At 41.1% G+C, this 27,826-nt stretch overlaps 1 protein-coding gene across 1 annotated transcript in view; it reads right to left on the bottom strand.

Moving 5' to 3' along the window:
• Positions 1-949: 949 nt before the first annotated feature.
• dym (dymeclin) overlaps positions 950-27,826 on the bottom strand; it is a 44,107-nt gene continuing 17,230 nt past the window's right edge. Inside the window, exons 11-17 of the mRNA XM_080046898.1 lie at positions 26,448-26,573; positions 26,201-26,314; positions 25,708-25,802; positions 22,254-22,353; positions 10,693-10,875; positions 8,608-8,721; positions 950-1,359 (exon numbers count right to left, since the gene is read on the bottom strand). Coding sequence (XP_079903024.1) covers positions 1,210-1,359; positions 8,608-8,721; positions 10,693-10,875; positions 22,254-22,353; positions 25,708-25,802; positions 26,201-26,314; positions 26,448-26,573 — 882 coding nt within the window. The 3' untranslated portion in view covers positions 950-1,209. The remainder of the gene's footprint in view (positions 1,360-8,607; positions 8,722-10,692; positions 10,876-22,253; positions 22,354-25,707; positions 25,803-26,200; positions 26,315-26,447; positions 26,574-27,826) is intronic.

The following is a 27,826-nucleotide window of genomic DNA, read 5'->3' as shown; positions in this document are numbered from 1 at the left end:
GCATTTCAGTTCTACCACCGTTTACATTTTGGAAGGGGAGTGAGTGTATATAGATATATAAAAACAATATACAAGAAAATAAATAATTTAATACAAAGCCTATATTTAAACATGCAAATAAAGTAACAAATCAAATAGACAACTGTTATTAAGCACAATAGAACAGGAGGTTTAATGACTTATCCTAGTTTTAGTTTAAACTTGCCTTGGGTTACCATGGAAAAATGGAAACGACAAAGACAAGTCAAAGGTAAAGTCAAATAAATGGCCTGGAAGCAACAATGAAGTCACATGAATCAGAACGATGTGGTCTGCTAATATTATCCAGGGACTGAAATGAAGCATTAATTAAACTGTAATTCAATTTGGGTGATTGGAGGCGGCCATTGAGCAACACTAATGGACATTTTTTTGTGGTTTTCTTTCTCTTCGCTTTTTTTTCCTTTTAAGTTAATTTCACAAATAAAAATCTTTCATACTATCCCATTGTAGTCAGCGTCAGTCAAAATAATATGCTATTTTATGAGATAACGCAACCTAAAACTCAATATCATATCATTTAATGATGAAACAATGTTGCAAGACTTGTGGCCTGAACATTTTCGTGGTACTATTTCTTAGCTTTCATTGCAGTTGTAAGTTAAAGTTCACCAGAGCAGTGTAACACTTTGGTGCATGTGTTTTAATTGACCTTTTTTTCTTTGAAAGCAAAAAAACAAAAAAAACGTTGGATTATCCATCGCCCATGTCCTGAGCTCCTCACAATAACAAAATGCTTCTATAGAAGAGGTGTAACTCGGCGTGTGCTGTGGAACCAGGTGAAGCTGCTCAAATGTTAAATAGTTTTTTTGTTACAGGACTGACTGTACATGACTTGGTGAACTGTAAATGTACAGATGAAACTTCACAGTGTAGAAGCAGGGGAATTATTATGATACGAGGGTTCGGAAAAAAAGAGGTTGTGCTGCGTAAAAACAAAGAAAACCCCTTTCTGTACAAGGTCGAGGCACTTTCAAAGCAGCGTGCACATACTATAAAGGGCAATGCGCACACGCATACACACACACACACACACACACACACACACACACTCACTCGCTCACACACACACACAAACACAGACACACACCGTCAGTCTTTTTTTTTTTTTTTTTTTTTTTTTACAATGAACGGGGAAGAAGAGGAAGGTAGTCCGCTGCAGCAGAAGTTTCAGCCGGAGTCCATGCTGAACAACTCAATGCCATGCGGGCTCCAGTTGAGGCCCACTCCAGAGTTGAAAACCAGGGACCACACGTATGGGATGAAGAAATCCTCGGGCTGGTCCTCCTCCACATACTTAAACTTGAGCTCTGGGAATTTCTATTCACAGACAAAGAGAAAGAGAGATGCAAATTGAAGTTGGCCATCATTTATTTTTTATGTTTTTTACACCTTGGTTTTTGCTACTGTGAAAATGTATTCCACGGAAAAGATCTACTGTTGACCACAAGTCCCTGATTTCCATTTTTGAAATAAGAAGAAAACTGAAAAGGCTAAAGCATTCGCTCTGCAGTGGGTCATTGTGTTACTTCAAGTTCCATTCAAATGATGAAATACGATCCAGGAACATACATTACATAATATCCATGCATTCTTAGGGCTTGTTAGATGACCAAACATTTCACAACGGTTGATAATAATAGAGTAGTTCAGTAGGAGGGGCAATTTCCGGCACTCCTGGGTGCCAAAAGTTCTCATTCAGATTTCCCATAGACAATGTAACATAATTCATCGTTGGAACATTTCTAAAGCATTGCCGTTAAGCACTCCTTGATGAATCATCCTTTTTAAAAGGTTAATAAATGTGCTGTTATTCTTTGATAGAAAGCCAAAATGTGCAATTTGTATAATTGAATAGCTTCCAATGAGCTTTTAAGAAAGAAACATTCAGTCAAAGAGCAAGAAATTGTGTCCAGTGCGTTGACCAATGATGCTACATTGCGGGTTTTTTCAATGTTACCCCTGCAGCATCTCATTGAAACTAACTTTGCCTAAATGTAGACATGAAGACAAAGAAGACATTATCCGCATCCACATTGGATGTTTAGAAATCTTCTATGACCCTGTGGAGTGACATCTCCGTTAGATGTGTCATTGTACAGGTAGGTTAACAATTTCAGTATCTATTCTTAAAGACCTACTTCAACGGTTGGAATATGAAGGTGTATTGAACTCGGAAATCCTATGTAGTGTAAATGTGCAAAGAAAATTTAAATCGGATCATCCTAGCCTGAGAAAAGGCAGATAGAGTGTTTTATGGTCTCACTGTCTAACCCTACATTTTCCTTCTTGTGACATCACAGTAAGGGTCAGGATTAACAGGACAGCTGGGCCAAGGGAAGACTGAGGAAAGAAAAACCTCATTCATTATATTATAATAGTGATTTTATAATGATAGAACGCTGGTTCAGTATGGGTGAAGTATTCCTTTAAGGTACAGTAGCTCAATGGCAGGTGTAAATCGCATACATGTTTTAAAGGTACAATTGCTGAGCGCTGCCTGCATGATAGGTATCCCACTGTGGTTAGGCCGCTGACCTCTTAAGGACTGGTTAATGTTCTTAAGTCACCTCCAGACCCCGGCAATCGGCTGGATATTGACAGCTAACTGTTTGGGTGAATAAAGCAGCCGACTGTCACTCATGGCTTGTTCAAGAAACGATCCGTAAATGAATGAAGAAATAGCTCCGTTACAGAAGGGAGTTGATTTGCCTGACATCAATATAAAACAAAGTAAATACATAAAGAACAATCGGTAATAAACTGGTGGGTGTAATTTTACAAAGCTAAGCTGACCTTATTTTTCTGAAACGTGGAGAAGTGCTGAGTAACCCGATGACTTGGAAATAGCCAGTGGACCTTCGAAGCCTCAGCTTGTTTTGACATGGCTTGTTAAACGGACAATACACTCACTGAGCTGGACCGGGACAAGCGATCAGGTTTATACTACCGGGCCTCAGTGTTGAGTATGTCTGAGTGTAACTCACACAGTATAAAAGAGACAACAGACAGCTCAAGCTGTGGACTTTTTTTTTTTTTTTTTTACAAAAAACAATTTTCCATGGAGCAATAGATAGGAATTTTATTTACAGCAACTATTTTGATAGGGAATGAATTGTTTTAATTTTTAAAAAAATTTTTCCCTTTATCCTCTATGTTATTAATCAAACATGTTTTGGTTTTGTTATGCTGGTCAGACATTACCATCAATTAAGAAATAAGATAGCTTGGGCTCTGGAGACCTGTGGGTTGGAATCTCTTTTTACTACTTACTGACATTTTATGAATCAAACAATAACTCAAGAAAATAAATAACTGATAATGAATGAAAGAAAATAACTTTTAATTCCAGCCCTAATGAGTTTCTTAAAATATGCTTTTAATTCTATTCTATTTATTTTTTTAATAAATAACCCATTTACAGTTCTTTGTTCTGTGGATTAATTATCATTATACCTTAAACTAAATAAAATAATAGAGCCTTATAAACAGAGCTTACCAAAAAAGAAAGACAAAAGGAGAGAAAATCTATATTAAAATCTATTTTTCATTTGAGAAAAAAAATCATCGCCTAATAATTGCAGCACTATTTGAAACAAACCCCCCTTTTCATAATATATTGAGCTCCTCTGACGTGTGTGCGCATAAGACATACTAGAGTAATTCATTGCAGAACCCTGCTGGAAGCAAACCCAAGCCCACCTAACAGCAGGTAGGTAGCAAAAAAGAAGAGCATCAATAATACAGGGGCTACCTCATTATATCCTCCTGTCTACATGCAAGTATACGCACACAGGGCAGCCAGTCATCGGTCTGCACTGAAAGACAGACGCTGAGGGCCTTTATGCGACGCTCCCGGCGCTGTCTATTGAGTCCCTGGCTGGCTCTATTCACAGTCACACTATCTGTATCATTATGACACAGACTGAGGGGCTACGGGGTCACAGGCCATATGCCAGGCTACTGAGGCTAAACCGCTACGCACACGCCAACGCCATTGTGATGGCTAGACACAATACAGGAGCTGTATTATATGGCTGGCATTTGTGTGTAGGTGACTCTCTCATAGACAAGCTTACCAACTCATCAAATGTTGATGTGACACCAATGCTGACAGTTACTCAACCCCGGGCACACTTTTACTAGCTAGTAATAGTGTAGTGTAGTATCTTTTTTTAATTCAGAAGCACAAAAGAAAAGAAACGCATAAAAGAAACATATTTCATCTTTCAAAGAGGCAGGTGCCTACTGTAGAAGAAACTATGAACCTAAACTGCAGGAATATACAGTCCCCCGTGCACTTGCGAGCGCTTTCACTAGATCATGAGCACAAAAATTATCCTTGAATCACAATGGCCAACATTTTTCTCCTCCTACGTCTTTATTGCACGGAGCCACCAAGATATTTTTCATAAAATGAAAGAAAGAAAAGAAAGTCCCTTCCATGCTGCAGTGCTTTCTGGGGGAAAAAAAATCAAGAGCATCTCCGGAACTGCCACATCTCTCCCCCTATTATTATTATCTCTGTCCCCGATTCTGTCTATACTGTGGCTTCCTCTCGGTACATACATCTCCTCTGGCGTTCTGTCGCCTTCTCTCCTTCCTCTGTTTTGTTCTCGGTCTGGCAGCTGTCTGGGCCCACTTGGCCCGGGCTCATATCAGTTAGTTATTGGTCCTGGCGGGTCGGGCCCTCGCCCCTGAACACAGACTGACTGGCTGGCCTCATATCTTCAGCTCAGGACTCTGTGTTCCCTTCACTCCTCTGCACGCCGCTGTGCTTTCAGAGCTCGGGCCAGACAGAGAAGAATGCGGCTAGGGAGCAAATATGAACTAAACACACTCGCGCAAACACACACACATGAAGACACACACACACACACACACACACACACACACACACTTAGCTGCAGGTACACACACAAGCCTTGAAAAGGTTATATTCGATCAAACTCATGATGAAATTACAATGTGTTGCTGTATACAAACTTTACTGCAATAGTCAATCCCTTGTAATAACTTCAACTAGTGATTTAAGGCCATGTTTTTCTCACTGTGTGATAAAGAAAACCCACCCTGGATTAAACCCAGGGGTCGTAGATCAGTTTAGACAAGTTGCATTACACACCCATTGACAGCCTCTCAAACGTGTGTGTATTAAAGTTAAGTCCATTTGTCTGAAATTGGCTTTAGAGTGAGCATATGCGTGTAAACTCAGTGTTGTCAGTTTGTGGTAGAGTAGTGCTGACCAGCCATCATACATAAGAAGGCCCAGGTACTGAGTAACAGCTGGTGAGTCTTGTCCAAATCCTCCCCACCCCCTCCGTCTCATCCTGAGGAGCCATGGGGTCTGTGGGCTATCACTGTTCAATGAGGCAGATTTCAGCTGGTCAGGCTAAACAACACATTCCACAGGCACTGCCCATGAGAGCCACTCAGCACTCACACACCCTGAAACAACACACACACACACACACACACACTGAGAGGGAGACAGTTGAATGACGAAACACTCAAAGGGTCGCCCCCAGGGCATTTACCACCTTTCTTCTAACCCTTTCTTTCAGTTGGAACCTCATTTGCATGCCTGCTCGTCATTGTGTAAAATGCTCTTAAATCCTTAATGGTAAACAGGCTTTGTGTACTCTTGTGTCTACAATGTTTCCATCGCCTAAAAAAACGACATGGTCTTGTTTGGTCAGTTAAATCCAAGAAAAATTGTTTACGTTACAAACTGCTGGCTCCTCAACAAACGGACCTCAAGGAAGCAAATGTGAGCTGTGTCGAATTTTCTGCATGCACTTTTGTCAGAAGTAATTTGGTCAAGACCTATGAATGTTACCAGTTGACAAAGGCTTAGAGTGCATCCACATAAGGACATCAGACCTTTGTCTAGATTTTATTGACGTTTTTCTCACCCCACAATTGAGCTTTCCCTAAACTTTCTCAAACATTCATGGTGATTCATGGTATACAGGGGAAACAGTGCTTTTGAAAAGTATTACATAAGCTTCCCAGTGAGGGCTGGGGGCAGTGTGCGAGGGAACTGTCCGTCACCTCTAACGTTCTTTGTGATTAATCACTTTAAACATCAATATAGCCCAACACACAGCGCAGCTGTCATCACCAACCTGTATGATCTTATCATGGCAGTTTGTGTACGCCGGCTGGTTAACAGGTAGTATTTATGAGCAATGGCCATGTTAATATTTCATGCTCGCTTCAATGTTTGACTGCAGAATGATAGCACAGCTGCTGTCATTAGCGCATAGTTATGTTATTTTAGCAGACAACATCACCACCGTTAAAATAATAATTTTGTCATCTGAGCTGCCTGTACCATTAGGGTGTTGGCTGTGTTGTCTCTTTATTGTTTCACAGCTGAAGACGTTTGTATTTAATGGCAAATGGACTGCACTTATATAGCTTTTTTTTTTAAAGCACTTTCCAAAAAGTTTCACATTGTTTGTCTCATTCACCAATGCACACACAGCAGCAGCTACAATGCAGGGTCCAAGCTAAGCACTGGGAGCAAATTGTGATTCAGTGGGGACACTTCGACAGGGAATCGAACCGCCCAACTCTGCAATCAGTGGACAACTGCTCTACTTGCTTAGCAAAGCCGCTGATGACAATGTCAATGTTGAGTTATTTTATATATTTGTGTCCAAGTATATTTATGTGGATATCTCAAAGAAGATAACCAAATATCTGTGCCATCCACACTACAAACCAACACGAGCGTTTCACAATTGGCCTTCAAAGAGCTCAGGTTTTGGTCGGGAAGGTTGGAGGGCCTAAACAGACATAATAAGAAAAAAATTTATAATAAAAAGGGAACATGGCAACAACTTCAGGAATTCAACACACATTATCAACAAAGGACTTGTAAGAGTAACCATTAAAGTAGTAGAATTAATGGAATGGAATAACTTCACTAATGAAGGAAAAAAAACAAGATCCTTACAACTCTTTCTTGTCAGCAATCTTCATTGCACACAAGACTGATGGAGGCTCCAGTACTTCTCGTAAGAGCTTTACTGAGTAATTACCAACTTGTCGATGATTCCACACAACATTAATCCAACCTATGGACTGTCGCGTTGGGAGTTGAACTGCGGAATGAGCTCACAAGATGAAAGCAAGCGAGAGGTAGAGAGACGGCGGTTTGTTTGAGTGATTGTACCATCAATCGACGGGGATTCTCCCCGAGGAGACATTGCCCAGATATTGTGGTTGCTTCATGTCACAGTGTAGAGCTGAAACACACTTGGGCGGGGTTTGGAGAGTCAACTCCAGACAACACAAGAATGGCACGAACAGGCTGCACACTTCTTCGCACGAACGCACGCGCACACGCACACGCACACACACACACACACACACACACACACACACACACACACACACACACACACACACAGTTACGTGTGTAATCGCATCAATACACATACTCCAACTACAGCAGGCTGCATGAGTGTGTGTGCTCCAGGTAAAGCACCCTTGCTGAAGGACATATCAGGGTTAACCACATGGGCTCCGTGTGTAATTCTATGGCCCTATGGTCGATGCATTAAGGCCTTTCCAAGGTGCAGAATGAAAGTGCACGTGGACTGGCGACCACGCATCATCCCTCTTTTCCCACATCGACTAGCGAGACAAATGCCTCGCAGCCAGCCGCCAAGTATAGAACATGAAACACATGATGAAACATGCAATTAAGAGCTTCTAGCGCTGGTGAGGAGACCGCCGGTTACATATTTCCTTGCTGATTAATGGAGGAGTATGGGAAGGGCGGGGGTTAGCCAACCCGCCAGGAGTGTTGGGAGTGTTGGGTAACGAGGCACAGTGGCAGATTTATGTTACCCCACCCTACCCTGCCCCCCCACACAGATCGTATGTGCCCATGACAAAGTGCCCCCTAGTCCCCCATCTTATCTCCTTGAAATGTCATTACATGTTGCATGCAGCAGGCCAGCAGAGATGGAGATGGGCAATAATGCTGATGAGAATTGGGCTTTAGCCTTTTGTCTCATGGTCTCCGTGGCTTTTTCCATCTTTGGCCACAGTCCGCATCCCTTTCCCATACCTCACTCACCTGTCCAGACAAACTAATCCACCTTCCCCCTAGCACTGATCCACCACACCCTTTGAAAACACACAAAGGAACCTCAATATCCAAGCCTTTCTTGAATTTTGTTGGTGTTTTTTAATTTTTATAAATGTATTTCCTTCATGCTATTTTTTTTGGTTATAGTTATGTGTATATGTGGTATTTCAGGGGTCAGGGGATTGTTTAAGTTTGTTTGTCTTTTCTGTACAATGTGAAGACGTATAAAAGGACCTTGATCAATATGTTCTTCGCCTATTTTTTTTCCTGCAACCAGTTTTATTAGTCATTATTCCTCGGCTCCACGCGCTCCCCATTCCATCCGTCCCCCCTGCTGTGTGTCTGTGCAATAGAGATAGAGAGAGAGAGAGAGAGTGAGAAAGAGAGAGAGAACAAGAGAGAGAGAGAGAGAGAGAGAGAGAGAGAGAGAGAGAGAGAGAGCGAGAGAGTGAGAGATTTACCTTGAGTCTGTCGGTGGGCAGCGCCTGTGCTCCTTTTATTATCACCTCCTGAACCCTCTCCACTGACAGGTCACTTCCCGCCTGCTCCAGACGCTGACTGAAGAAGCCGATCACCTAAAAGGTGACAGGAGACAGAAAATGAACCAATCACAATAAAGAACCCAAAATACATCTCTTCTGATGCAGATGATTTGTAATGCAAGGCTTAAGAAGGAACATAAAGTTAGCTCGTGTTATAATTTAGAGTAAGACAATTCAACATTTATACAGTATACACACAATGTTATCGACCAATATTGGGTTATGAAAAACATTTAATAAAAAGAAATTCAATTGCAGAGTAGAATTGAATGTGTTTCTCAATTGATGTTGAATTGGGATGTTATATTTTATGGACAAATATTATGTATTTAAATTCCTCTTTCTGAATATACAGGATCTCACTGAGGTTTGATATCAACTCCCAGTCGTGTCATGAAGCTCCATTTGACTCTTTTAATCCTGCTGTTTGGAGCCGTCACATTGAAATTGCAGCAGCCACACCCTATATGATGACACTGGATGCAATATGGAGATCTAAGTTAGAACAATGTGGCATCATGCAACATATAGGGGGCTTTCATTCTGTAAATGATGCCACTGGTGAATGCTACAACATTATGGGTCGTTAACCTGAAGTGCTGTGAACTGCGAAACATGCAGGCTTGAGCTGTTTGATTTGAGACCACATTTGGTAACTTTTGCATGGGCAGCCATAAAGACGTATCCATGGATTGTCCTGTTTCATAGCAATAGTAAGTCGCTCTGAAAATGGTGCTACATACTGTATAGTTTAATTTATATTCATATTTATATGTATGTCACTTATTGAGAATCTTTCCAAATGAGTGGAAACATGTTGATGAAATGGCTTTAAATCTGTGTGAATTCTGCTTTCAAAGAGTAGAAATCACTCGCATGCTAGTAGGTTCAAGAATCAAGAAATACATACATACAGCCTATCCGATTACAAAATTCAACATAGGGCTTGAGCATGTTTCACCCACTTATAAATAAGCACCTCGCTGGAGCTCAAATTATGTGACGCCTTCAGGGTAGCCCCCCCCCCCCCTAAAAAAAACAGGGGGGCTAGGTTGTTCCCAGGAGAGATGTTTGATATTTGATAATTAAAAAACTCTTGGTATTACAGATTCTTTTTCATGCTCTTTTTTTTGTCAAACCAACAGTGAAAAATGCTTCTGCAGGCTATGTTTTCTCTCTGCTGGCGTTTCTGTGCGTCATTGCTGCAGAGAATTCAAACACATCAGAGCCTGTGTGTGTGTGTGTGTGTGTGTGTGTGTGTGTGTGTGTGTGTGTGTGTGTGTGTGTGTGTGTGTGTGTGTGTGTGCGTATACATCTATCTAATACTAATCACTTCATTAACTCCGGAGGCCTCCCATATGGGGTTAATTTAGAGGGGCAAAAAAGCAGGCCTTCATCCTGAATCTCATGCTCACACTCACGGATTTGCAGGCACGGGGAAGGCTTGGGAGAATCGCCTCGGGGAGACTGACTTAACTGAGGGATTCTAGATAGCATGCTTTCCTCATACTTATGGATAACAGCAAAGCCCACGGCAATGTATGCAGCAACCCCCCATCCCTCGCAAAATACAGTACACATACCCATACACACACCAAAGCATCCTTTCCTCCACTGTATAGGACGAGCGCAACCATGAATGAAAGCTTTCCCTCGCTCTGTTCCTTCCTCTTGCCCCATACACCAAACACTCTCAATGAATATTTCACACGAAGCCTCTTGACACAAGGGGACTGATTAATACATCAATACTACTTAAGCTCACAGAGAACTCTAGCTAGCATGCTGTACAGTATATGACTGCACATCTATTGCTAACGATGCAGTTCACATATGTTCCGGCGCTGCATTGCCTTGCCTTCTTAAAACTTGCAGAAGTAAAATAAAAAATAAAAAATCTGTATAACCTTGATATATTGAAGAATAACCACAAGTAAAGCAGCTCGCTATCAGGTTGGAGCTTATCTTATTCTATTGGGGGTGGGTTGGGGGGTTTAGACTGACCGTGTCTAGGTTCTGCATGATGTCCTGGAAGCTTGGGTGCGTCCTGAACTGCTCAAAGAGTTCCCTCTTGTAGAGCAGTGCGTACACCAGGTTGGGGTTGTGGTGTAGAGAGTTGCTCAAGCAGGAGTTGATGATCTCGAGCATCATGCGGATCACTTCCTCGATCACATTCAGGTCCTGGGCCTAGGGGGGAGAGAGAGGGAGGATGTTAAGGTTAATTGTTTTTCCCACTACACTGGTTTCACTTATTATGGTGTTTTTAATGTGATTGCTTCCTGACAGATTGAATAGAAGGGGGTGGAGGGGTAAGAGAGGTGTGTGTGTGTGTGTGTGTGTGTGTGCGCGCGCGTGCGTGCGTGCGTGCGTGTGTGTGTGTGTGTGTGTGTGAGATGGAGGAAAGAAAGTTAGGAAGGAGGAATGAAAGATGTTACTAAGTTGTCAGCCAAGGTCTTACAGTGAGCGACAGACCGGTGACCTTGTAGGCCACAGATCGGGTCGTGTCAGTGTTTGTTTCCTCTCGGGGTAAAGACAACTGTCGCTGGTGACAGCTGACAATATGGGAAGAGAGAGTCGTGGGAATGATGGTTGAGTGGCTGTTTAACATGATGACTTAGTCACAAAGTTCTTCACTCTTGACAGGCTTGTCAGAAATGAAAACCAAAAGTTCATAACTTGGCTGTTCAAGGCAGGTATTTGCCTGTGGCGTGTTGTAGTAACCAAGGATAAACCCATATCTCAAAAGGTACTTTAAATAAATAATTAAGGAAAATACACATTCTCAGACCATTCAACAACACTTCCTTCCAAATCATCTCAGTGAGCCAAGTCTATACATTCCAATGGAGAGAAAGGTTCCCTGTGGAATATTGTAGTAACATTTGCCTGTAGGGCAAAAATTTACAGTATTTTAAAAATAGAGACCTGATCCCAAAGGGACCAACGACAATCAGACCTGGTTCCAGACACAGTCAGACTCCAAATAGTCGACCCATACAGAACCAAAAAGAGGAAATCTAAGCTGATAGATATTTTTAAATCTAACCAGACCATCTGCTCTATTTTGGGAACTTGCAACGTAAGAGCAGAAATTCTATCATGCATTGTCCTTTAGTTACTGGGTTCACAACAATGTGTCTCTAGACACGGACAGACAGGCAAACAGATAAATAGATAGACAGACGCCAGCGTGATGAGATAATCTGCCATTTTCTATGTTTGCACAGAAAGGAAATGGAATAAAGACTGTGGGAAAATGACTTATCTTTAAAAGAGATTATAAAAAAACAGGCAGCAATGAATTGGCGATAAAGTGCAAGAGATGATATGTTTTCCCACGGTGTGACAACTGTGGGCAGAGGTTTGCAAAATCCATCATGTACAGAAGGTATTACAAATAAGATCCTTTAATCAGGCGGTAAGTTTTAAAAACCAAAACAATTGAAAAGGAGCATGCTATTTTCTCAATTAAAACAAACAATGCTACCAATGCACAAGGTCTTGTTTTTATTTTCCAAAAAGCTAATAATTATATTATGACTGCTATATCATTCTGTCCAATATATTGCGACAAGGTTATTTTGAAAAAAAAAAAGCCTACCACTAGCTGCTAAGAAGCTCAGCAGTGTATCTATGTTGAGAGAACAGCAGCTATGAACAGAGCGTAAAGACAAACAACTGCTAAGACGACGCTCAGACCAAAATACAGACAATAAGAATGCAGGAGTCAAGAACATTCAAAGCCGCTTAGCTTAATGCCATGGTCTACTAATGAAATAAGTCCACTGGTGGAATGACAACACTGTAATGCCCATGGCAAAGATTCAACATCTTGATCCTGGGTCTGTATGATTAGCAGAAAAAGCATTTATATTTGTTTTGTTTTTTAAATAAACACATGCCGTTAACAATACAATATTGATATGCACTTTTCAGGACCAAGTTAAAAAACGTACTTGTAAATGCGTCACTGTTTTTTAAATGACCTAAAACATCATTTTGGCATGATACTTTTAACCCTAAATAAAAAAAATAAAAGAATAATTAGAATAAATCGACCGCCTTGTTTGGAACTCATCAAAAGCAGACATTTTGACTTGTCATAGTAGGAAAAGCACAGGGGTTACCAATAATATTAATGATCCTACATTCAATTAATGAAAATCATTTTGAGGCTTTAGGTTGTTTCTAATCTAAAAATACCCAAAACATCAGATCCTAAGAGAAGAATTGACATGAAGTAAGTATTTTCTTTTGCATTCCAGGCAACATTGTGCCTTTTTCTTCAGCTCTGCATTAGAAGTCCAGTTCAGGAGACTGCATGATTATTTCTTCAGTTCAATGTAGATGGATGGCTTTCCCGCATTGCGAGAGTATCAACTTACATGCAGGCCAACGCTCTTCAGCTACTACAAAAAAAGAGCAAGACTGTGTACAATCGATCAAGATGTGGCAGTAGCTCAGATAAGAACTGAATACCAATCATGGTCCGGGACATTTAAAAGAAAGTTTAAAAAACGCCATCTTTGCCTTACAGGAAGCCTCGCCTTAGACAGTACTCATCAGCAACTTCCTCTGGGGTTACATCCTGCCTCATTTCAGGCTTCAAATGAAAATAAAAGTGTATTCCCCTGGAGCTATTGCAATTCCTGTAAAATACATTAGAATAACGGGCTGAGCAAGCCAGTTTATTCTTTAATGTATATATCCTTAAATCAGTTTCTCAAGCTCTATGATAATAAAAAAAACACATTTAAAACATTAGAGAGTATAATAAAGAATATCAGTTTAGCCATATGTAACAGCGAAAAAATAAATGTATGTTTGCCATAGCAGGACTTGTCCTTAAGGCTTGATTTTCACGATGAACATCATTGTTTTGATGATGACCTCTTTTGAGTTTTTGATTTTTTTTAATACCAGCTAAGACCAGATTCTAATCATCGGTTCAGCGAGACTGCAACGGCAACTGAAAGCTGATTGGAAGTCGAGATTCCACCTCCAATCTGGGCTAACCATCTCAAACAGAACTGCATGTGGCAGCATTTTATATTCCATCTTCGGTGCCCCTGCTTCGGAAACAAGTCCTTATCTCATAAATAACTTTGCTTGCTGTGTGGCCCTTTTTCTTTTTTTTCTGTAGCAACAAATACACACCATCACATGCACACACACACAATCACCCTTTGAAAGTAGGCATGGGGATTAGGACGATTGCATTCAGTATTGCGCTGTGCGTGGACCATGAATCACAGATGTAATAATGCTTTGCATTTATTTCCACAGGCCGTCGTACGAATGTGTGTAGCTTTAACATGCAGACCTGAAGAGGCAAGTGGAAAGGCTGGGGAGCCCGGCTATAATGAAGATTGATAGTACGCGTCTGGAAGCAGATGTGGCTCTCGGGGCTCGACTCCACTGCCTAGCTAGACCTGCTCCACTCTGTTCTGCTGTGGCAGGCCATAATTAGACAGAGAGCTGGGACAGATAAGACAGACAACTGAGTAGGAATGGAGACACCAATCAAAATGGAAGCGTAGAAGGAAAGAGTTAGAGGGGAGAAAGTGATCGTGATGAAGGGTAGACAAATGGAGAGGAGAGGAAGGCTGAGTAGGAGTGAGGGATGCCTAGTGTGTTTGTTCTCTATAGCTCTGCGCCCAGCTTAATGAGATTAGCCTGGCAGGGGAAAAAATGCCACACTGGGGAATTCAGGTCACATGAAAATAGGCTAGCTAGACGTCTGCCTGGCAGTGTGTGTGTGTGTGTGTGTTTGTCAAGTGGATGAGATTAAGGAGGTCCTTGGTCTACTTGAAACCCAGACAGGATTTAAATATACTTGGTCCTCCTCTTCCACTTCTCCTCCGTTCTATGCACTTGTTGTTTTCATCCCCAAAATGTATCCGCTGGATAGTCATAAAAACACCTGAGATGTTCTTGTATGGCTGCATGAAATCATTAAAACCTTCCCAATCCTTTCTTTCTTTCTCTCTCTCTCTCTCTCTCATTTTTTCCTTCACTCCCCTCCTGTTCTTTTTTCTGGCTCCTTCTCCTCTATGTCATGAGCTATTTTCCAGCCTCCCGCATTGTCATTTAGTCACAACCACTCATGCCGCTATTTAATGTCTCCTCTCCACCCAGGAAAACATAGGCCTCAGACATGAGCTATATCATTAGTCTCAATGATCCTGCCCCATTTGACTTGTTTTACCCTCTTTCACAAACCTTGCGGGAAGGCTGTGAGTGTTTGTGTGTATGGGTGTGTGTTTTTGTAAGCTTTCCATCTTTCTGATTGCCACTAATACACACACAAATGTGTTATGTCTGCAGCAGGCATGTTTGACCTTTGCTATCTATCTGACAAGGAAAATGATAGAGTTTACAGATGTAATCAGTATCTGGTAAAGGACAGTGCAGGCAATACACTATTAATGTCAATCTTCTAGACGTCCTGTCATACTCATGCATGTTTTATCATTATGCAAGAGTGTTTTGTGTGGACAGGGTGTTTAGAGACACAGACATGTAAATCCCTGTAAAGTAGGAGTTGGCATCATTAAACCAATAGCTTAGTGATTCCGTGGCTGGCCCCGCTGCTCACTGCAGGGCTTGTTGCAGGGCAGACAAAACCAGACATATCAAGAAGGAGTCCAGACAAAAGGCAAGGGCACGCAGATAAACACAGACAGACACACGGAATGACAAACAGTTAACAGTCAAGAGCCACACTTAAAAAGACGGCGTGAAATCGGCTTTCACAGCGTCAGAATAAACAGAAGAATATTTATATATTTTATCCTTGATGCGTTATGTCGTAATGAGCAAAAGGAAAAGAGAGAAGGTTTGAAAAAAGAAAGATAGATAGAATGATGCATGAAGAGAAGAAAAAAAACACGACACCATACCACGTGGACAGACAGAGAGCGTCAGACTGGCTCAGTAGCAGAAGCCTTCCCTGTCTTTTCGAGATTTTTTTCCTTTAAAAAAAAATAGGTCATTGTCTGACCTGCATTATGGTGCCACAGGCGTGTCATAATCACACCATTTTGTTGAGCGTTCTGCCCAGGTCAGCCTCTTATTACCCCATAGCCTCACAAAACGTCCTTTGTTGCACACACACAGACGGAAGGAGGCAAAAAGACAGTGATGGCCCCCAGAACTACAGCACCAACAATGCAGTGAGCCAGGCCTGATCCGTTTAGGAAAGACTGTGTTGGACAATCGCCGCATCACAATTTTTTATGTGGAGGGGAAGTGCAGCAATATTTGCAGACAGACACCTTATTATCAGCTTAAATAAGCACACTACCTCACCCGAGACTTGGCAAGTCGTGTGAACAGCAGGGGGACTGGTGGGGGGGTTTGCAAAAACAGCAAAGATGTCGGTGATCATGCGAGTGTTAATGATTAAAAGGATGATGCCAACGAATGAAACAGGGCTCTGGCAGAAAGGTGGGCAGCGCTAATTGATCCGCTGCCAGCTGTGCTCAGATGTGCTGCTGTGTCTCGATCAGGAAAAGATCAGGGCACAGCGGGACTGCCCCAATTACCATTTGGAAAAAGCAGACAATCATTAGGAACCCCAGAACACCTGCTGCCTGCAAGGGGTGGCGCACTCCTACCACTACCGCTGAGCATGAACACAAAAAGAGTCAGGGAGAAAGATGAGAGAAGAGATGAGGCTGACAGATATACAGGAGAGACGGGTTCACAACTAAACTAACCACTAGGCCTAGCAACAGCTTTACCAGGGCAGGTGAGGTGAGAAAAAAATAATTCTGAGGAGACTTAAAAGAGACTTAAAAAGAGGGGTCATGGAGTGAGTCAGCTCTCAGCGGGATACTGCCTTAATGAATGGAACACAAGGACACAGACTTGACATAGGGAGCTACAAAGAGGGAGAAATAAGTTGTAGAGGTTACTTAGAATTCATAAATGTCTACCTCATTATAGACTTTCTTCAGTGTAAACTTTTAAAAAGACAAACCAAAGACTGGATTATATTAACATTGAGTTTGGTTCATTTAGAGCAGGGGAAAGCGATGGCTTTATCAGACAGCATCTGTCAGGTCCAGTTTGAAGGCAAATAAAATAAAATAAAAATCCAGCTCACGGTTCACTTACTTTTGCACATACAAAAGTTGGTGAATATTTTGTTTTATTTTAGTCTTTTAACTAGAAAATTTATTTCCGGAATTTTTTTTTGTTGAATTCATAAACACCTGTTATTTAATATAAAAAATGCTGGTATTGATAAAAATGAATAAATAGTGGTTAAACTAAATACAATTCCAAAGGGCTCAAAAGGTTGACATATTTTGAAGCAGCACTGTATATGAGGAAGAATTTAGCTTCTCTGGAAAGTTATCAGAATTGCAATCATTTAATCTTTCTTCTCAGCATTAAGTAAGTCAGAGAAAAGCTCACGTGAAAAACAGGATAATGTAACATTCACACTTCAATCAATCAACTCCTTCTTTCAGTTTTGGCACGTATGAAGACAGACCCTGATCCCTGCCTTTGCGTATGATGTTGTCCAAGAGTCTCCATCAGCACCGTGGAATAAGATTAAATACACACGGAAGAAAAGTCAGCATAAGGCCAGAAGAAAAATTGCCATGTTTAACAATCTCAGAGAAGAAAAAGTTGAAAATACATAAGATTCCCATTTGTGATTTAGCCGTGTGGAGGCTTTTTTTAATATAAAATTGGCCGAAGACACAAAAATCAGGAGAGGACATTGAAGTATGGGAAAGGTGACTGGGAGTGAACCCTTACACTATTCTAGAAACATTAATACATTTAACAAGTAAATCTCCAGCGATGGCAACAAGTTACTTCAAATCCCTTGATATGACATTCATAGAACATTAAAGCTGGGGTATGTGATTTCTGATTGGTCAAAGTTAACATGAGCTGTACACTTTGACCAATCAGAGCGAGGCTCCGATTCTCTGTTCTTATTGGCTGTTGGGACTGTCCATTCACTTTGGCACGACTTTGTTGGTGTTGTAGAGTGTGTCAGGGAGGGACCATAGGGGAGGGACCAAAGAGAACAAGTGGAGCGGTTGAGGTATTTGGATTCAAATCTCTATCCCAACTGCCATTTTCTCCCCAAATCCTCCACCCCAGCTTTAACAATATAAAATGGTTAATCAAAAACTATAAAGTAGACTTAAGCAGATTCAAGTGTTTACTAATGTATCATTATATGTGTTAACAATGCATCAACAACTGTATACAGTTGATATTTAATGTAAACTAATAACATAAACAAAAATCTTGAAACAGCAACCTTAGTACATATGACCTCGAAGATCTCAAATGTATAGGCAGAGGCAGAGTACTGTATGTTTTAGTCCTCAACTGACAATGTAAAACACGCTTAAGGCAATGAAAAATAAAGCTGTAACACAGTAACATAAAAGATGATCTGGATGTATGCCACTATAATAAATACAAAGATAAACATAATAATTTTCAGCACAAACATGAATGTCACTTGATCCGCTAACCTTCAGAAACTGCACAGAAATCTAGGGCTGCAACTAACGATTATTTTGATAATCGATTAATCTGTCAATTATTTTCTTGATTAATCGATTATTAATCGATTAGTGTTTTGGCCCGTAAAATGTCAGAAAATGGTGAAAAATGTTGATACATTTTCCAAAGCCCATGTTCACTTCTTCAAATGTATTTTATGTCCAAAACACAAAGATATTTCAGTTTACTGTCATATTAGGATTAAAGAAACCAGAAAATATTCACATTTGAGAAGCTGAAATCAGAGAATTTGGACTTGAACTTGAAACGATTAATCGATTATCAAAATAGTTGCCGATTATTTTAATAATCGATTAATAGTCGATTCGTCGATTAATCGTTGCAGCTCTAAAATCAACACAATTTTTTGTCGAGTAAGACCTACAGTAGCATGAATGGAAAACTGTGGATTTTGCTAAACAATTTTGCGGGCAAATAAGTAAGTGGCACATTCCTGGACGGCCTGATGATAAACAGAAGGCATAATGTTTATTATCTGTTGATGTGCCCCTGGGCTGTGCGTTTTCTTTAAACAAGAGGAATTGTGCTACAAAGCTAATGCATGTGTCTACTGTGGCTATTAAAAAGAGATCACAGATTGTGACTCAACTAGCGCAGATAAACACATAGACAGGGTGGTCCAACATGCTTCTGGGTGCGTATGTGGGTGTGCGTGTGTGTGTGTGTGTGTGCACACACGCTTGGAGTCTCTTTCCCAGAAATGTGCAACAGTAAACAGACTGAAAGGCAGAGAAGTAACATTACCACTGCCACTGGTTGGGAGCATAAACACTGACATACAACGCAACTCAATGCAACAAAGCACAGCACATACTTCCTTCTTTTTATGTTTGTTTGTTTGTGCGCACGAGCCCATACTGCATGTCACTGCACATATCTCAAAGGGCAAGAAAAAAAAACCCCATCTGCAATCAGAGGCTGAAGAGATCAACCATGGGGCCCCCTGAGAGTTGCCCCTGCTCGGACTCAGAGCCTCTGGCTGTCCCCTGGGGGCTCAAGGGGCCCTCACCCTTCACTCTTTCCTCCCTGACACTAACCAGACACAGCAGCAGAAACACACACAAGCGTGTGTGTGTGTGTGTGTGTGTGTGTGTGTGTGTGTGTGTGTGTGTGTGTGTGTGTGTGTGTGTGTGTATGTATATGAGAGAGAGACAGAGACCAAGAGGAATACATCAAGGGGGAGAGAGGGAGGGAGACGGACGGGGGAGGAACGTAGAAAAAGAGGGAGACATTAACACATAAGCAAAATGTACTGGGCTTTAACCCACAGCTTAGAGCATTTGACAACGTTTTTTCTTCTTCGTCATATCCTCCTCTCAGTCTCTCCCTCGTAAAGAGAGCAATTACATGTCCAGGACAATCCCACATTAAACAAACATTAGTTCTCTCTCCAGAGCCAGACTTCCAAGCCAAATTACATTGTTTCCAGATGCCCGGGCCGTCGCGAAACCCACCCTCTCTCCAAACCCCCCTCCATCTCCTCTCCTACTACTGCTTGTTTCTCCTTTTTCCATTGTTCTGTTCCCCCTTTTATCTCTCCATTTAGTTCCCTAAACTTCCTCCCTCAGCAAGTTAAGATGAGGGGCTGTGGATAACAACAGAGCAGGCTGTTTTCTATTACACTACTACTGGAGGAAAAGAAGAGAGCCAGAGGTAGAGAACACATCATCTACAAGCTCATTCCTCCATTGATATGGACAAATCAGACAGATATTTGCTTAAAGTCTACGAGCAGGGATAGTTTAAACAGCTCATTGTTGCAAACAAACATTAAGACATCATGCAGTGTTGCATCCAGAACAGGATCCAGAAAAAATATATTGTGATATTTTCATTATTTTAGACTTTTATACAAATTATTGTGACAGAAAAGATTTCTGATTATTTTTGTTTTATGCGATGTGTTAATTAAATATCTGTGGGTTTGTGGAGTGTTACTTGGACAAAATGAGCTATGTATAGATGTCAAGCAAGTGTATTGTAAAATGTTCTGACCTTTACAAGGCCAAACCATGAATAAATACCCTAAGAAAATGCAGAATAATTGATGATGAAAATGAATTTTGAGCAGAATCCGCGTTGACCAGGACTACATTTGAAACCCTCCATTGATGCCATACTTCTATTAAACGTATGCCGACATTTGCATCCTGTCATCCACACAATGACAATGCTAACATGTTAAGCAGGTTTCACCATCTTTAGTTTAGCATGTTAACAAACAAACGTGTGCTAATTGAGGCTAAACACAAGGTTTTTTTTCAAACACTCCAAAACACCACTGAGAAAGATCAATACGTTTACTACCAAAAACATGGGAGAAGCTGATTGTGCACTTCTGTGTGAGCTCCCATGAAACTCACTTTCTGTCCTAGACACAGTAAGCTGATTGTGATGTATATTTCTAGGTGGGTGTTTTTGTGCACATGATCAGGACATAAACAATACAATAAGTTCCTTTGAATCAAGAGATGTTAATAACTGTGCGCGGTATCCACGGGAACCAATGTCACATTGACTTAGTATAGTCTAAGCTCAAGGATAACAGTCGTATCAGAAAATTTGACCAGCTCAGTCTCAAAAAGTCTATGACCCAGACTGGAAGTCAGACACTATTCTAGGAAAAAAACACTCAGTGTGAAATTCCCATGAAATAATCATACTGGAAATCTGGCTTGTGCCCTTGAGCAACACAGTGAAACTCTGTGACCTCTCACTGTGTGCGTGTATTTGTCATCTGTCATTATTTGTATCTCGTTATTTTCTGTCACTATTATTACATTCAGTCTGAGTGCACTCTCTGTGGAAACAACTGGCAGGATTGACAACTTTAACAGAAACATAATCCAGGCAAAGCAATCTCTTTTAATGTTTTTTTCTTTCTCCATGTTCAGTGTTATATAGACGGCATTAATGCATATGTGCAAATAAGCCAGAACATTAAAATAAGCCCTGAAGGAAGGAAGCATCAAAACAAGCTGAATAATTGCATTTTATATATGTTTTTATGGATGTGTGCATATATGTGTGTCCACGGATGTCTGTTTGTGAGGGGCCTCATCAGACAGTCGCTACACGGTTGAAGGAGCACTCAAATACACTCACGTTCCCCAAACACCTAGGGGCATCTATGGGGACCTCCTAATACATCTCCAGCCCCCCCCCCCACACACACACACACACACAAACACAAATATGTTTACGCACACACACTCTTATCTAGGACTGTGTGCAAATCTAATGAGATAGCCAGACAAAGCTTGAGGCATAGGTGTCTGAAAATAAATACAGACGTTTATAGAGTACATAGTCAACAGAGTACTTATTGGTAAGGTGTGGCTAAAAGTAAGATCCATAGAGACTCGATTGCATTATGAAAGCATCATGATGAATGTAGTTTAAGCCTCTCCACTTTGTTAAGATTTCAATTTCAGATTTTATAAACGCTCAATACTTTAATATGTTTTTCTACTAATGGAGGCTCAATTTTCAATTAAATGTGCCAGCTAGGCTGGCTCCATCCAAAGGTAACATAATCCGTCTATCAGCACCTCTAAAGCTCACCCATTAAAATATCATATCTGTATGAAAAAACTGAAGTTTAAAAATGTCTTTAAATTGTATGGTGTTCTGAGCTTCACACTTTTTATTGGGAAGGAGATCTTTTCACCAGGCCAGAAATAGTTCTGAACATAAGCAAGAGCTAGCTGTTTCCAAAGGTTTCCAGGCTTGAAGTTAGGCTAACTGGCTGTGGCTTCATATTTTAAAAAGGACCAATGCAAGTGTGGTATTGACAATAACTTGAAGACAATATTTCAGGATATGCCAACTACTGATAAATACAATACAACCCATTCATTGGCCTATTGATAACCTTTTTTGGGCACAGTCTTACGTTGAAACGTTTAAAACTTGAAAATATAAAAGTCAATATTCATGCAACATCACACTGCCATAGTTTGGCAACTAATAAACAGAGTGAGTGAGTGGGTGTTACTCACATAGTCTGGCAAGGCTGTGTTGTCCCCCTGTCTTCCTCTCAGAGACTGTGTTGCCTGCTCCAAAACCTTGTTGTGCTTTTTGGAAAGCAAAGCAAACAAACTGCACGGGAGACATGGAAAACACGAGAGGAGTTAGAGCAGCAACGACAGATGAATGATACACTTCTACAAGGACCAAAGAACCTAAAATATGCAGTCGTCACACTGCAAATGTTGACCAGTAATTGATGTGCATTAAATAGTTCCAGCAGTGACCTTTGCTCAGCTTCACTGAAGAGAGAAGCTTTTATTGAAGACAGGTCATTATTAGAGCCGGGCCTGTTTTGCTTTCATAATGAGGCCTTAAAAATAATTAATAATAATTAGTGTTGGAATAACAAAATAATCATGAGTTTGGCAGGAGACACTTTTAGAAATTCTGTGTCAAAGTACTAAAAATGATGCTTCATTTACCATCCATTTTACAATCCTGACTTCTCCTGGCTTTTTATTAGCCTGAATTGGTCACATATAAGACACAAAAGGTCCTCGTTAAGTCCTCATACATTCTCATACATGTACGTGTTTGCTGCCATTGTAGGCGACAGTCTGCCACTTGACCCGCCGGGTAACTGACTTGCTTGGCCCTTCTTGTGTTTGTGTGTGTGCGGTTGTCTGGATGGGATTGCGTGATTGCATGTGATGGCTGGACATAGACATGCATGGAGAGTCCCAGAGTATGCTTGAACGACCTTGGGTGGCAATAGGGTGGGTCAGTACACACAAACACACATGCACACGCTAGCACACACCACAGTCAACCGATTCACTTAACATGTGTTGTCACGCAAGAAAACGTTTATTAAAAAAAGTTTTTCTGGGTTCAGCTTTGCAAAGAAAAACTTGCTGTTATCGGGAGTGATTTAAAAATAGTTTTTATAACAATTTGAGGTATTATATTATTATGTTGTGTTACCGTTCTATAAAAAATAATAAATTCTCCTGCTCATCTCTTTATTACTATCTTTTACAGAGTTTTTTCTTAGAGTCATGAATCTAATTTATTGCGGTATTTATTATCATAATTATTAGGGAACTTTTGTTTTAATTACAACTTTTATGGGGGAGCCTAGAGAGACTTAATAGTCTTTCAATGCCCCTAAAGGTGTTGAATATTTAATTTGTGTGTCAATCAAGAAAGAAGAAATTGCAGAATAAATTAAACTCAATGACAGCAAAGGACTAAGGAAACTGAAAGGCATTAGAAGAGCTCAGCTAAGCCCCTTAGAGCTACACCTGTCCATCTGTCAGCACTGGAAACCCCCCCCCCCCCCCCCCACACACACACACACACACACACACACACACACACACACACACACACACACACACACACACACACACACACACACACACACACACACACACACACACACACACACACACACACACACACACACACACACACACACACACACACACACACACACACACACACACACACACACACACACACACACACACACACACACACACACACACACACACACACACACACACAGATCTCTCAGCATTGGTTATCCAGGCTAATTGGTCAAATGATGGCTGAATGGGGATAAGTGAGCAGCTTTGAGGAGGTCTACTTGTTATCTACAGACCCAATGTCAAAGGCCCTATTAGCCCTGACTAGCTAATAGGACCTGTTGTACTATCTAGTCCCTTCTTTTCTATTTCAAATGAGGGACCACCGACCGAGTTTCACCTGGGACTTTTGCCCACAAGAAGGAGCCTTGACTAGCTGCTCTGTCATATCCCTCGTTGATGCCGAGGCAGTGATGGACACGGCTCAGGAGAATGGGGACACAGAAGGATTTCCACACTGCTGGCCTGATCCCAAAATCAGTTACGAGGCCCAAGTAATGACAGACATGGTCCACCCCGACACATTGATGATGTAAAAGGTGCCCCTGTCTCTTCCAGTTCAAAAGGATTCTTTTTTGTATCTGGACACACACAGTGAGTGGTTGTATTTGTCATGTTTTTATTTTTTAGGCAGATTCTCTAGTTTAAGCTTCTCAAATGCAAATACCTTACTTTTTTTTTGGTATATTACAGTGTTTTTGGCTTTTGGTCAGACCAAACAAGCTATTTTAAAATTTCTCCGTGGGCTCTGGAAAGTGGAAACTTATGCTTTTTTTTGTTGCTATTTGCAGACATGTCTTTGCCCAACCAGTTAAAGAGACTGTGGATATGGAGAACACAGTTGAAAGATGGGGAGGAACCGTCCAGCAGAAGGGGAATATTGATGAGGATGAATGGAAATCAGGAAGGAAAGATGCAGGTGGGCGATTTAAAATTCAAAGCCACTCCTGCCTGTAAATTAACAGCACCAACTGTGCTTCTCCCTGGGACTCAATTTTGAGGAGCAGAGTTCAGTATTGCCTGGCAGACATTTGGAAATTCCTGGCAGGAAATTCCCTTTATCTAGCCAGCCAGCGCGCCAGCCAGTTTAGCCCAGCCCTGGCCATCATAGTCATCATCATTATCATTATCGTCAGACATGGAGTCAGTTGCTGCACATCAGTACATGGATGGCAGACATGTAAGCATTCACAGACAGTGTTCCTCTCTGACTCCAAACAGCAGAGAGTCACAGATATTGAGAGGGGGCGCAGGCCGGGGAGATAAGAGGATCCTTGAGTGTGCGTGAACGTGTGCACATCTTGTGCATGGGAGGAAACATTCCCTTCCCGTGTGCCTGGAGTTCACAAACAGACATGAATGACTTGATGGTTGCGTGGTTTGGACCTTGTCCTCTTTAAGTCTTCCGTCTCATCGTTGGCCTTTTAGCTCATGTTACAAAATGTTCTCTTCCCTACACAGGCACACTACTTACTATGTCAATATTTCAGTTCCTAGGTTCCTCTGCTGCAGCCACTGTCATGTTGCTATAATGGTAAGCACTTCGTCCTGATTCAATATGATTCATTGTAATGAATGGGTGTGCTTGTGTGTGAATAAGATTTTCCACTCTTGTCTTTTGGCGTCTTTGCTTGCCTCACTCAGGTGAAGATTGCCTCTTACTTGACGCAGTAATTAAAGAAATCAAAATACACGTCAAGTCAGCTGCTAAGTGTGAAACCCAGTACTTATGCTGTTGATTACAGTAGATGAAACAACAAGAGACTTTCTACAAACTGGTGCTTTGAGGAAGGTGTGCCACCATTTCTTACTCTATTACCAAATTGATATTTTGAGCAGCCAGTTCCTGGCTCTGGAATGCACCCTTGTTGTCTTTTTTATTTAAATTGTCAGTCAGACAAGGGAAGCAATTTCAGCACAATTTAGAGTGGGAAAATAGATAGGCAAAGAGAGTCTACTGTAAGAGATGTCGCCACACTGTTTATTCCTGCGGTAGTCATTATTTAAAATGATTCTTAAGTGTATCTAACCTACACCTTCAGTATGTCCTTACCTGATGATCCGTTGGGCAGCGTACTGGTGGAGACATCGAAACTGGGCAGACATGTTGGCAAGTGCAGCCAGACAGTTGGTGTGGAGGTACTTATCCTAAGGTGGATCAGAACACAAAAACATATAAAAAATGTCTGATGTTAGTGTAAACAAAGATAATCACCCTATTATTAAATGTTTTTATTGTTCCATCATGACAAATGACACAAAGCGAATGTGATTATTAGTCTTTGGGTAGCTAAACGTGTCTACAATTGATGGATTTCTCAATGATTAACTATTGCACAAACAGTTTAAGTGTGTCTCTGTGTCTGTGTGTGTGTGTGTGTGTGTGTGTGTGTGTGTGTGTGTGTGTGTGTGTGTGTGTGTGTGTGTGTGTGTGTGTGTGTGTGTGTGTGTAGGTGTGTGTGTGTGTGTGTGTGTGTAGGTGTGTGTGTGTGTGTGTAGGTGTGTGGGTGTGCGTGTGCGTGCGCGTGAAGACATGTCAAACATACCCTGGTCCGAGTCATGTTGAATTGGATGGTGCGGATGACCACCAGGATGAGCAAACTACCGAGTGAGATCTCTGTTAAGCATCTCTCTGTGTACCATGTGACATTCTTTAAAACCTGTGAGAGTGATAGAGAGACACAGGAAATCAGGAAGGATTTCACAGTTATCCTCAGGCCATTCCAAGTGTTGGATGTATACAGTGCTGATACCCTGCAATGGCAACTGTGTATTCAAACTGTGTCTACTCACCACCTCATGGATAGAGCGATTGAAGGCATCGTCCTCTGTCAGAATGAGGAGGATAATGAGGGCCATGTAGACGTGGTGAGAGTTCCTGTCCTCCACGTGGTAAAGGATCTCCAGGATGGGCAACACCTAACGAGAAGAATGGCAGAGTAGAAGGAAGGGCTGAGCATTATGGGTAAGATGTTCATTCATTCAAAATCCTACAGGATTTCTCTGAGAGGATCAACCATTGCAGTGTGTGCATTGGTCAGAAGATGAAATTAAATGTCCAGGCTAAACATTAGCACACACTTCTAGACTAACTGTGTTGTTTAACGATGCTTTTCTTTCTTTATTCCCTTGTTGAAGTTTTTAATAATTATTAATTAATTAACCAATGTTTTTGTTTCTCATTCTGTTGCTTATGACTGTGGAGTCAGAATGTGTGGAGGTTCTGGCAATTTACCAGGGGGACAATCTAACAGGATGTGGGACAACCTGCAGTTCACAACAGTGAACAAAAATGTAAACATCAATCATGCATCAGATGTCACTGAAGACCAATTCTCCATACCAAAGTATGCACATTATTTAAGTAAGGGACTGTATCAACTATCTGAATTAAATCATATAAAGCCCTGATACTATAGCAGTATTTCCACCTATAGTGCAAGACAATAAAACAGGAAACGCAGCATTGCAGATGCCATTTGAGCAGCCATGATAATTCTACATTATAAAGGGCTGCATTAATATAGGCGGAGGGCGAGGCAGATGTTATACATTCAGATAAATGCAGCACGGATAGTAAAACGTGATCAACTAATGTAACAAACGGTGTGTGAAACATTTCATTCTCGGATTTATACGGTCCGAGTGAACACGCACAGTTGCAGTGTCAGCTCATTACGCCGTGGTGGATTGGTGCTTTACTGCTCAACAGATAAAGTGGCCAGACTCATTAGTAGCCCTCTTACATAAGAAGCTCAATCCAGATCGGCTAATGAGGATTTTTTATTTTTTATTATAGCAGCTACAATTGGGGAATAACACCAGGGATCAGACGTTAAGGGATTCAATTGATTTGCAGTTTCCAAATGACTGTAAATGTAAGTTGTTTCCTTCACATATTAGGCTATCGTCATGAATTTGTAATGGTGTTACGTTGCCATTAGATTAGATGTCATTAAATGGAGTCTCTTTTTAAAGCTGGTGCAAAGGATAAAAAGATACATACTGCTTTAACTCCTACTTCGATTTGTATCCAATGTAAACCACATCATTTTCTGTTACACTGTGTGAAAAAGCCTTACACATGACTGTCTTCAAAACTCATATGCGATATCATCTGACACTCTCAGCGAGAGACTGATTTTCATTCACTAAATGCATCGGTACATTCA

Source organism: Ammodytes marinus, assembly GCF_949987685.1.
Source record: "Ammodytes marinus genome assembly, chromosome: 18".
NCBI lineage: Eukaryota > Metazoa > Chordata > Actinopteri > Uranoscopiformes > Ammodytidae > Ammodytes > Ammodytes marinus.
The sequence above is the reverse complement of the archived record's forward strand: the minus strand, read 5'-3'. Positions and strand labels throughout refer to the sequence as shown.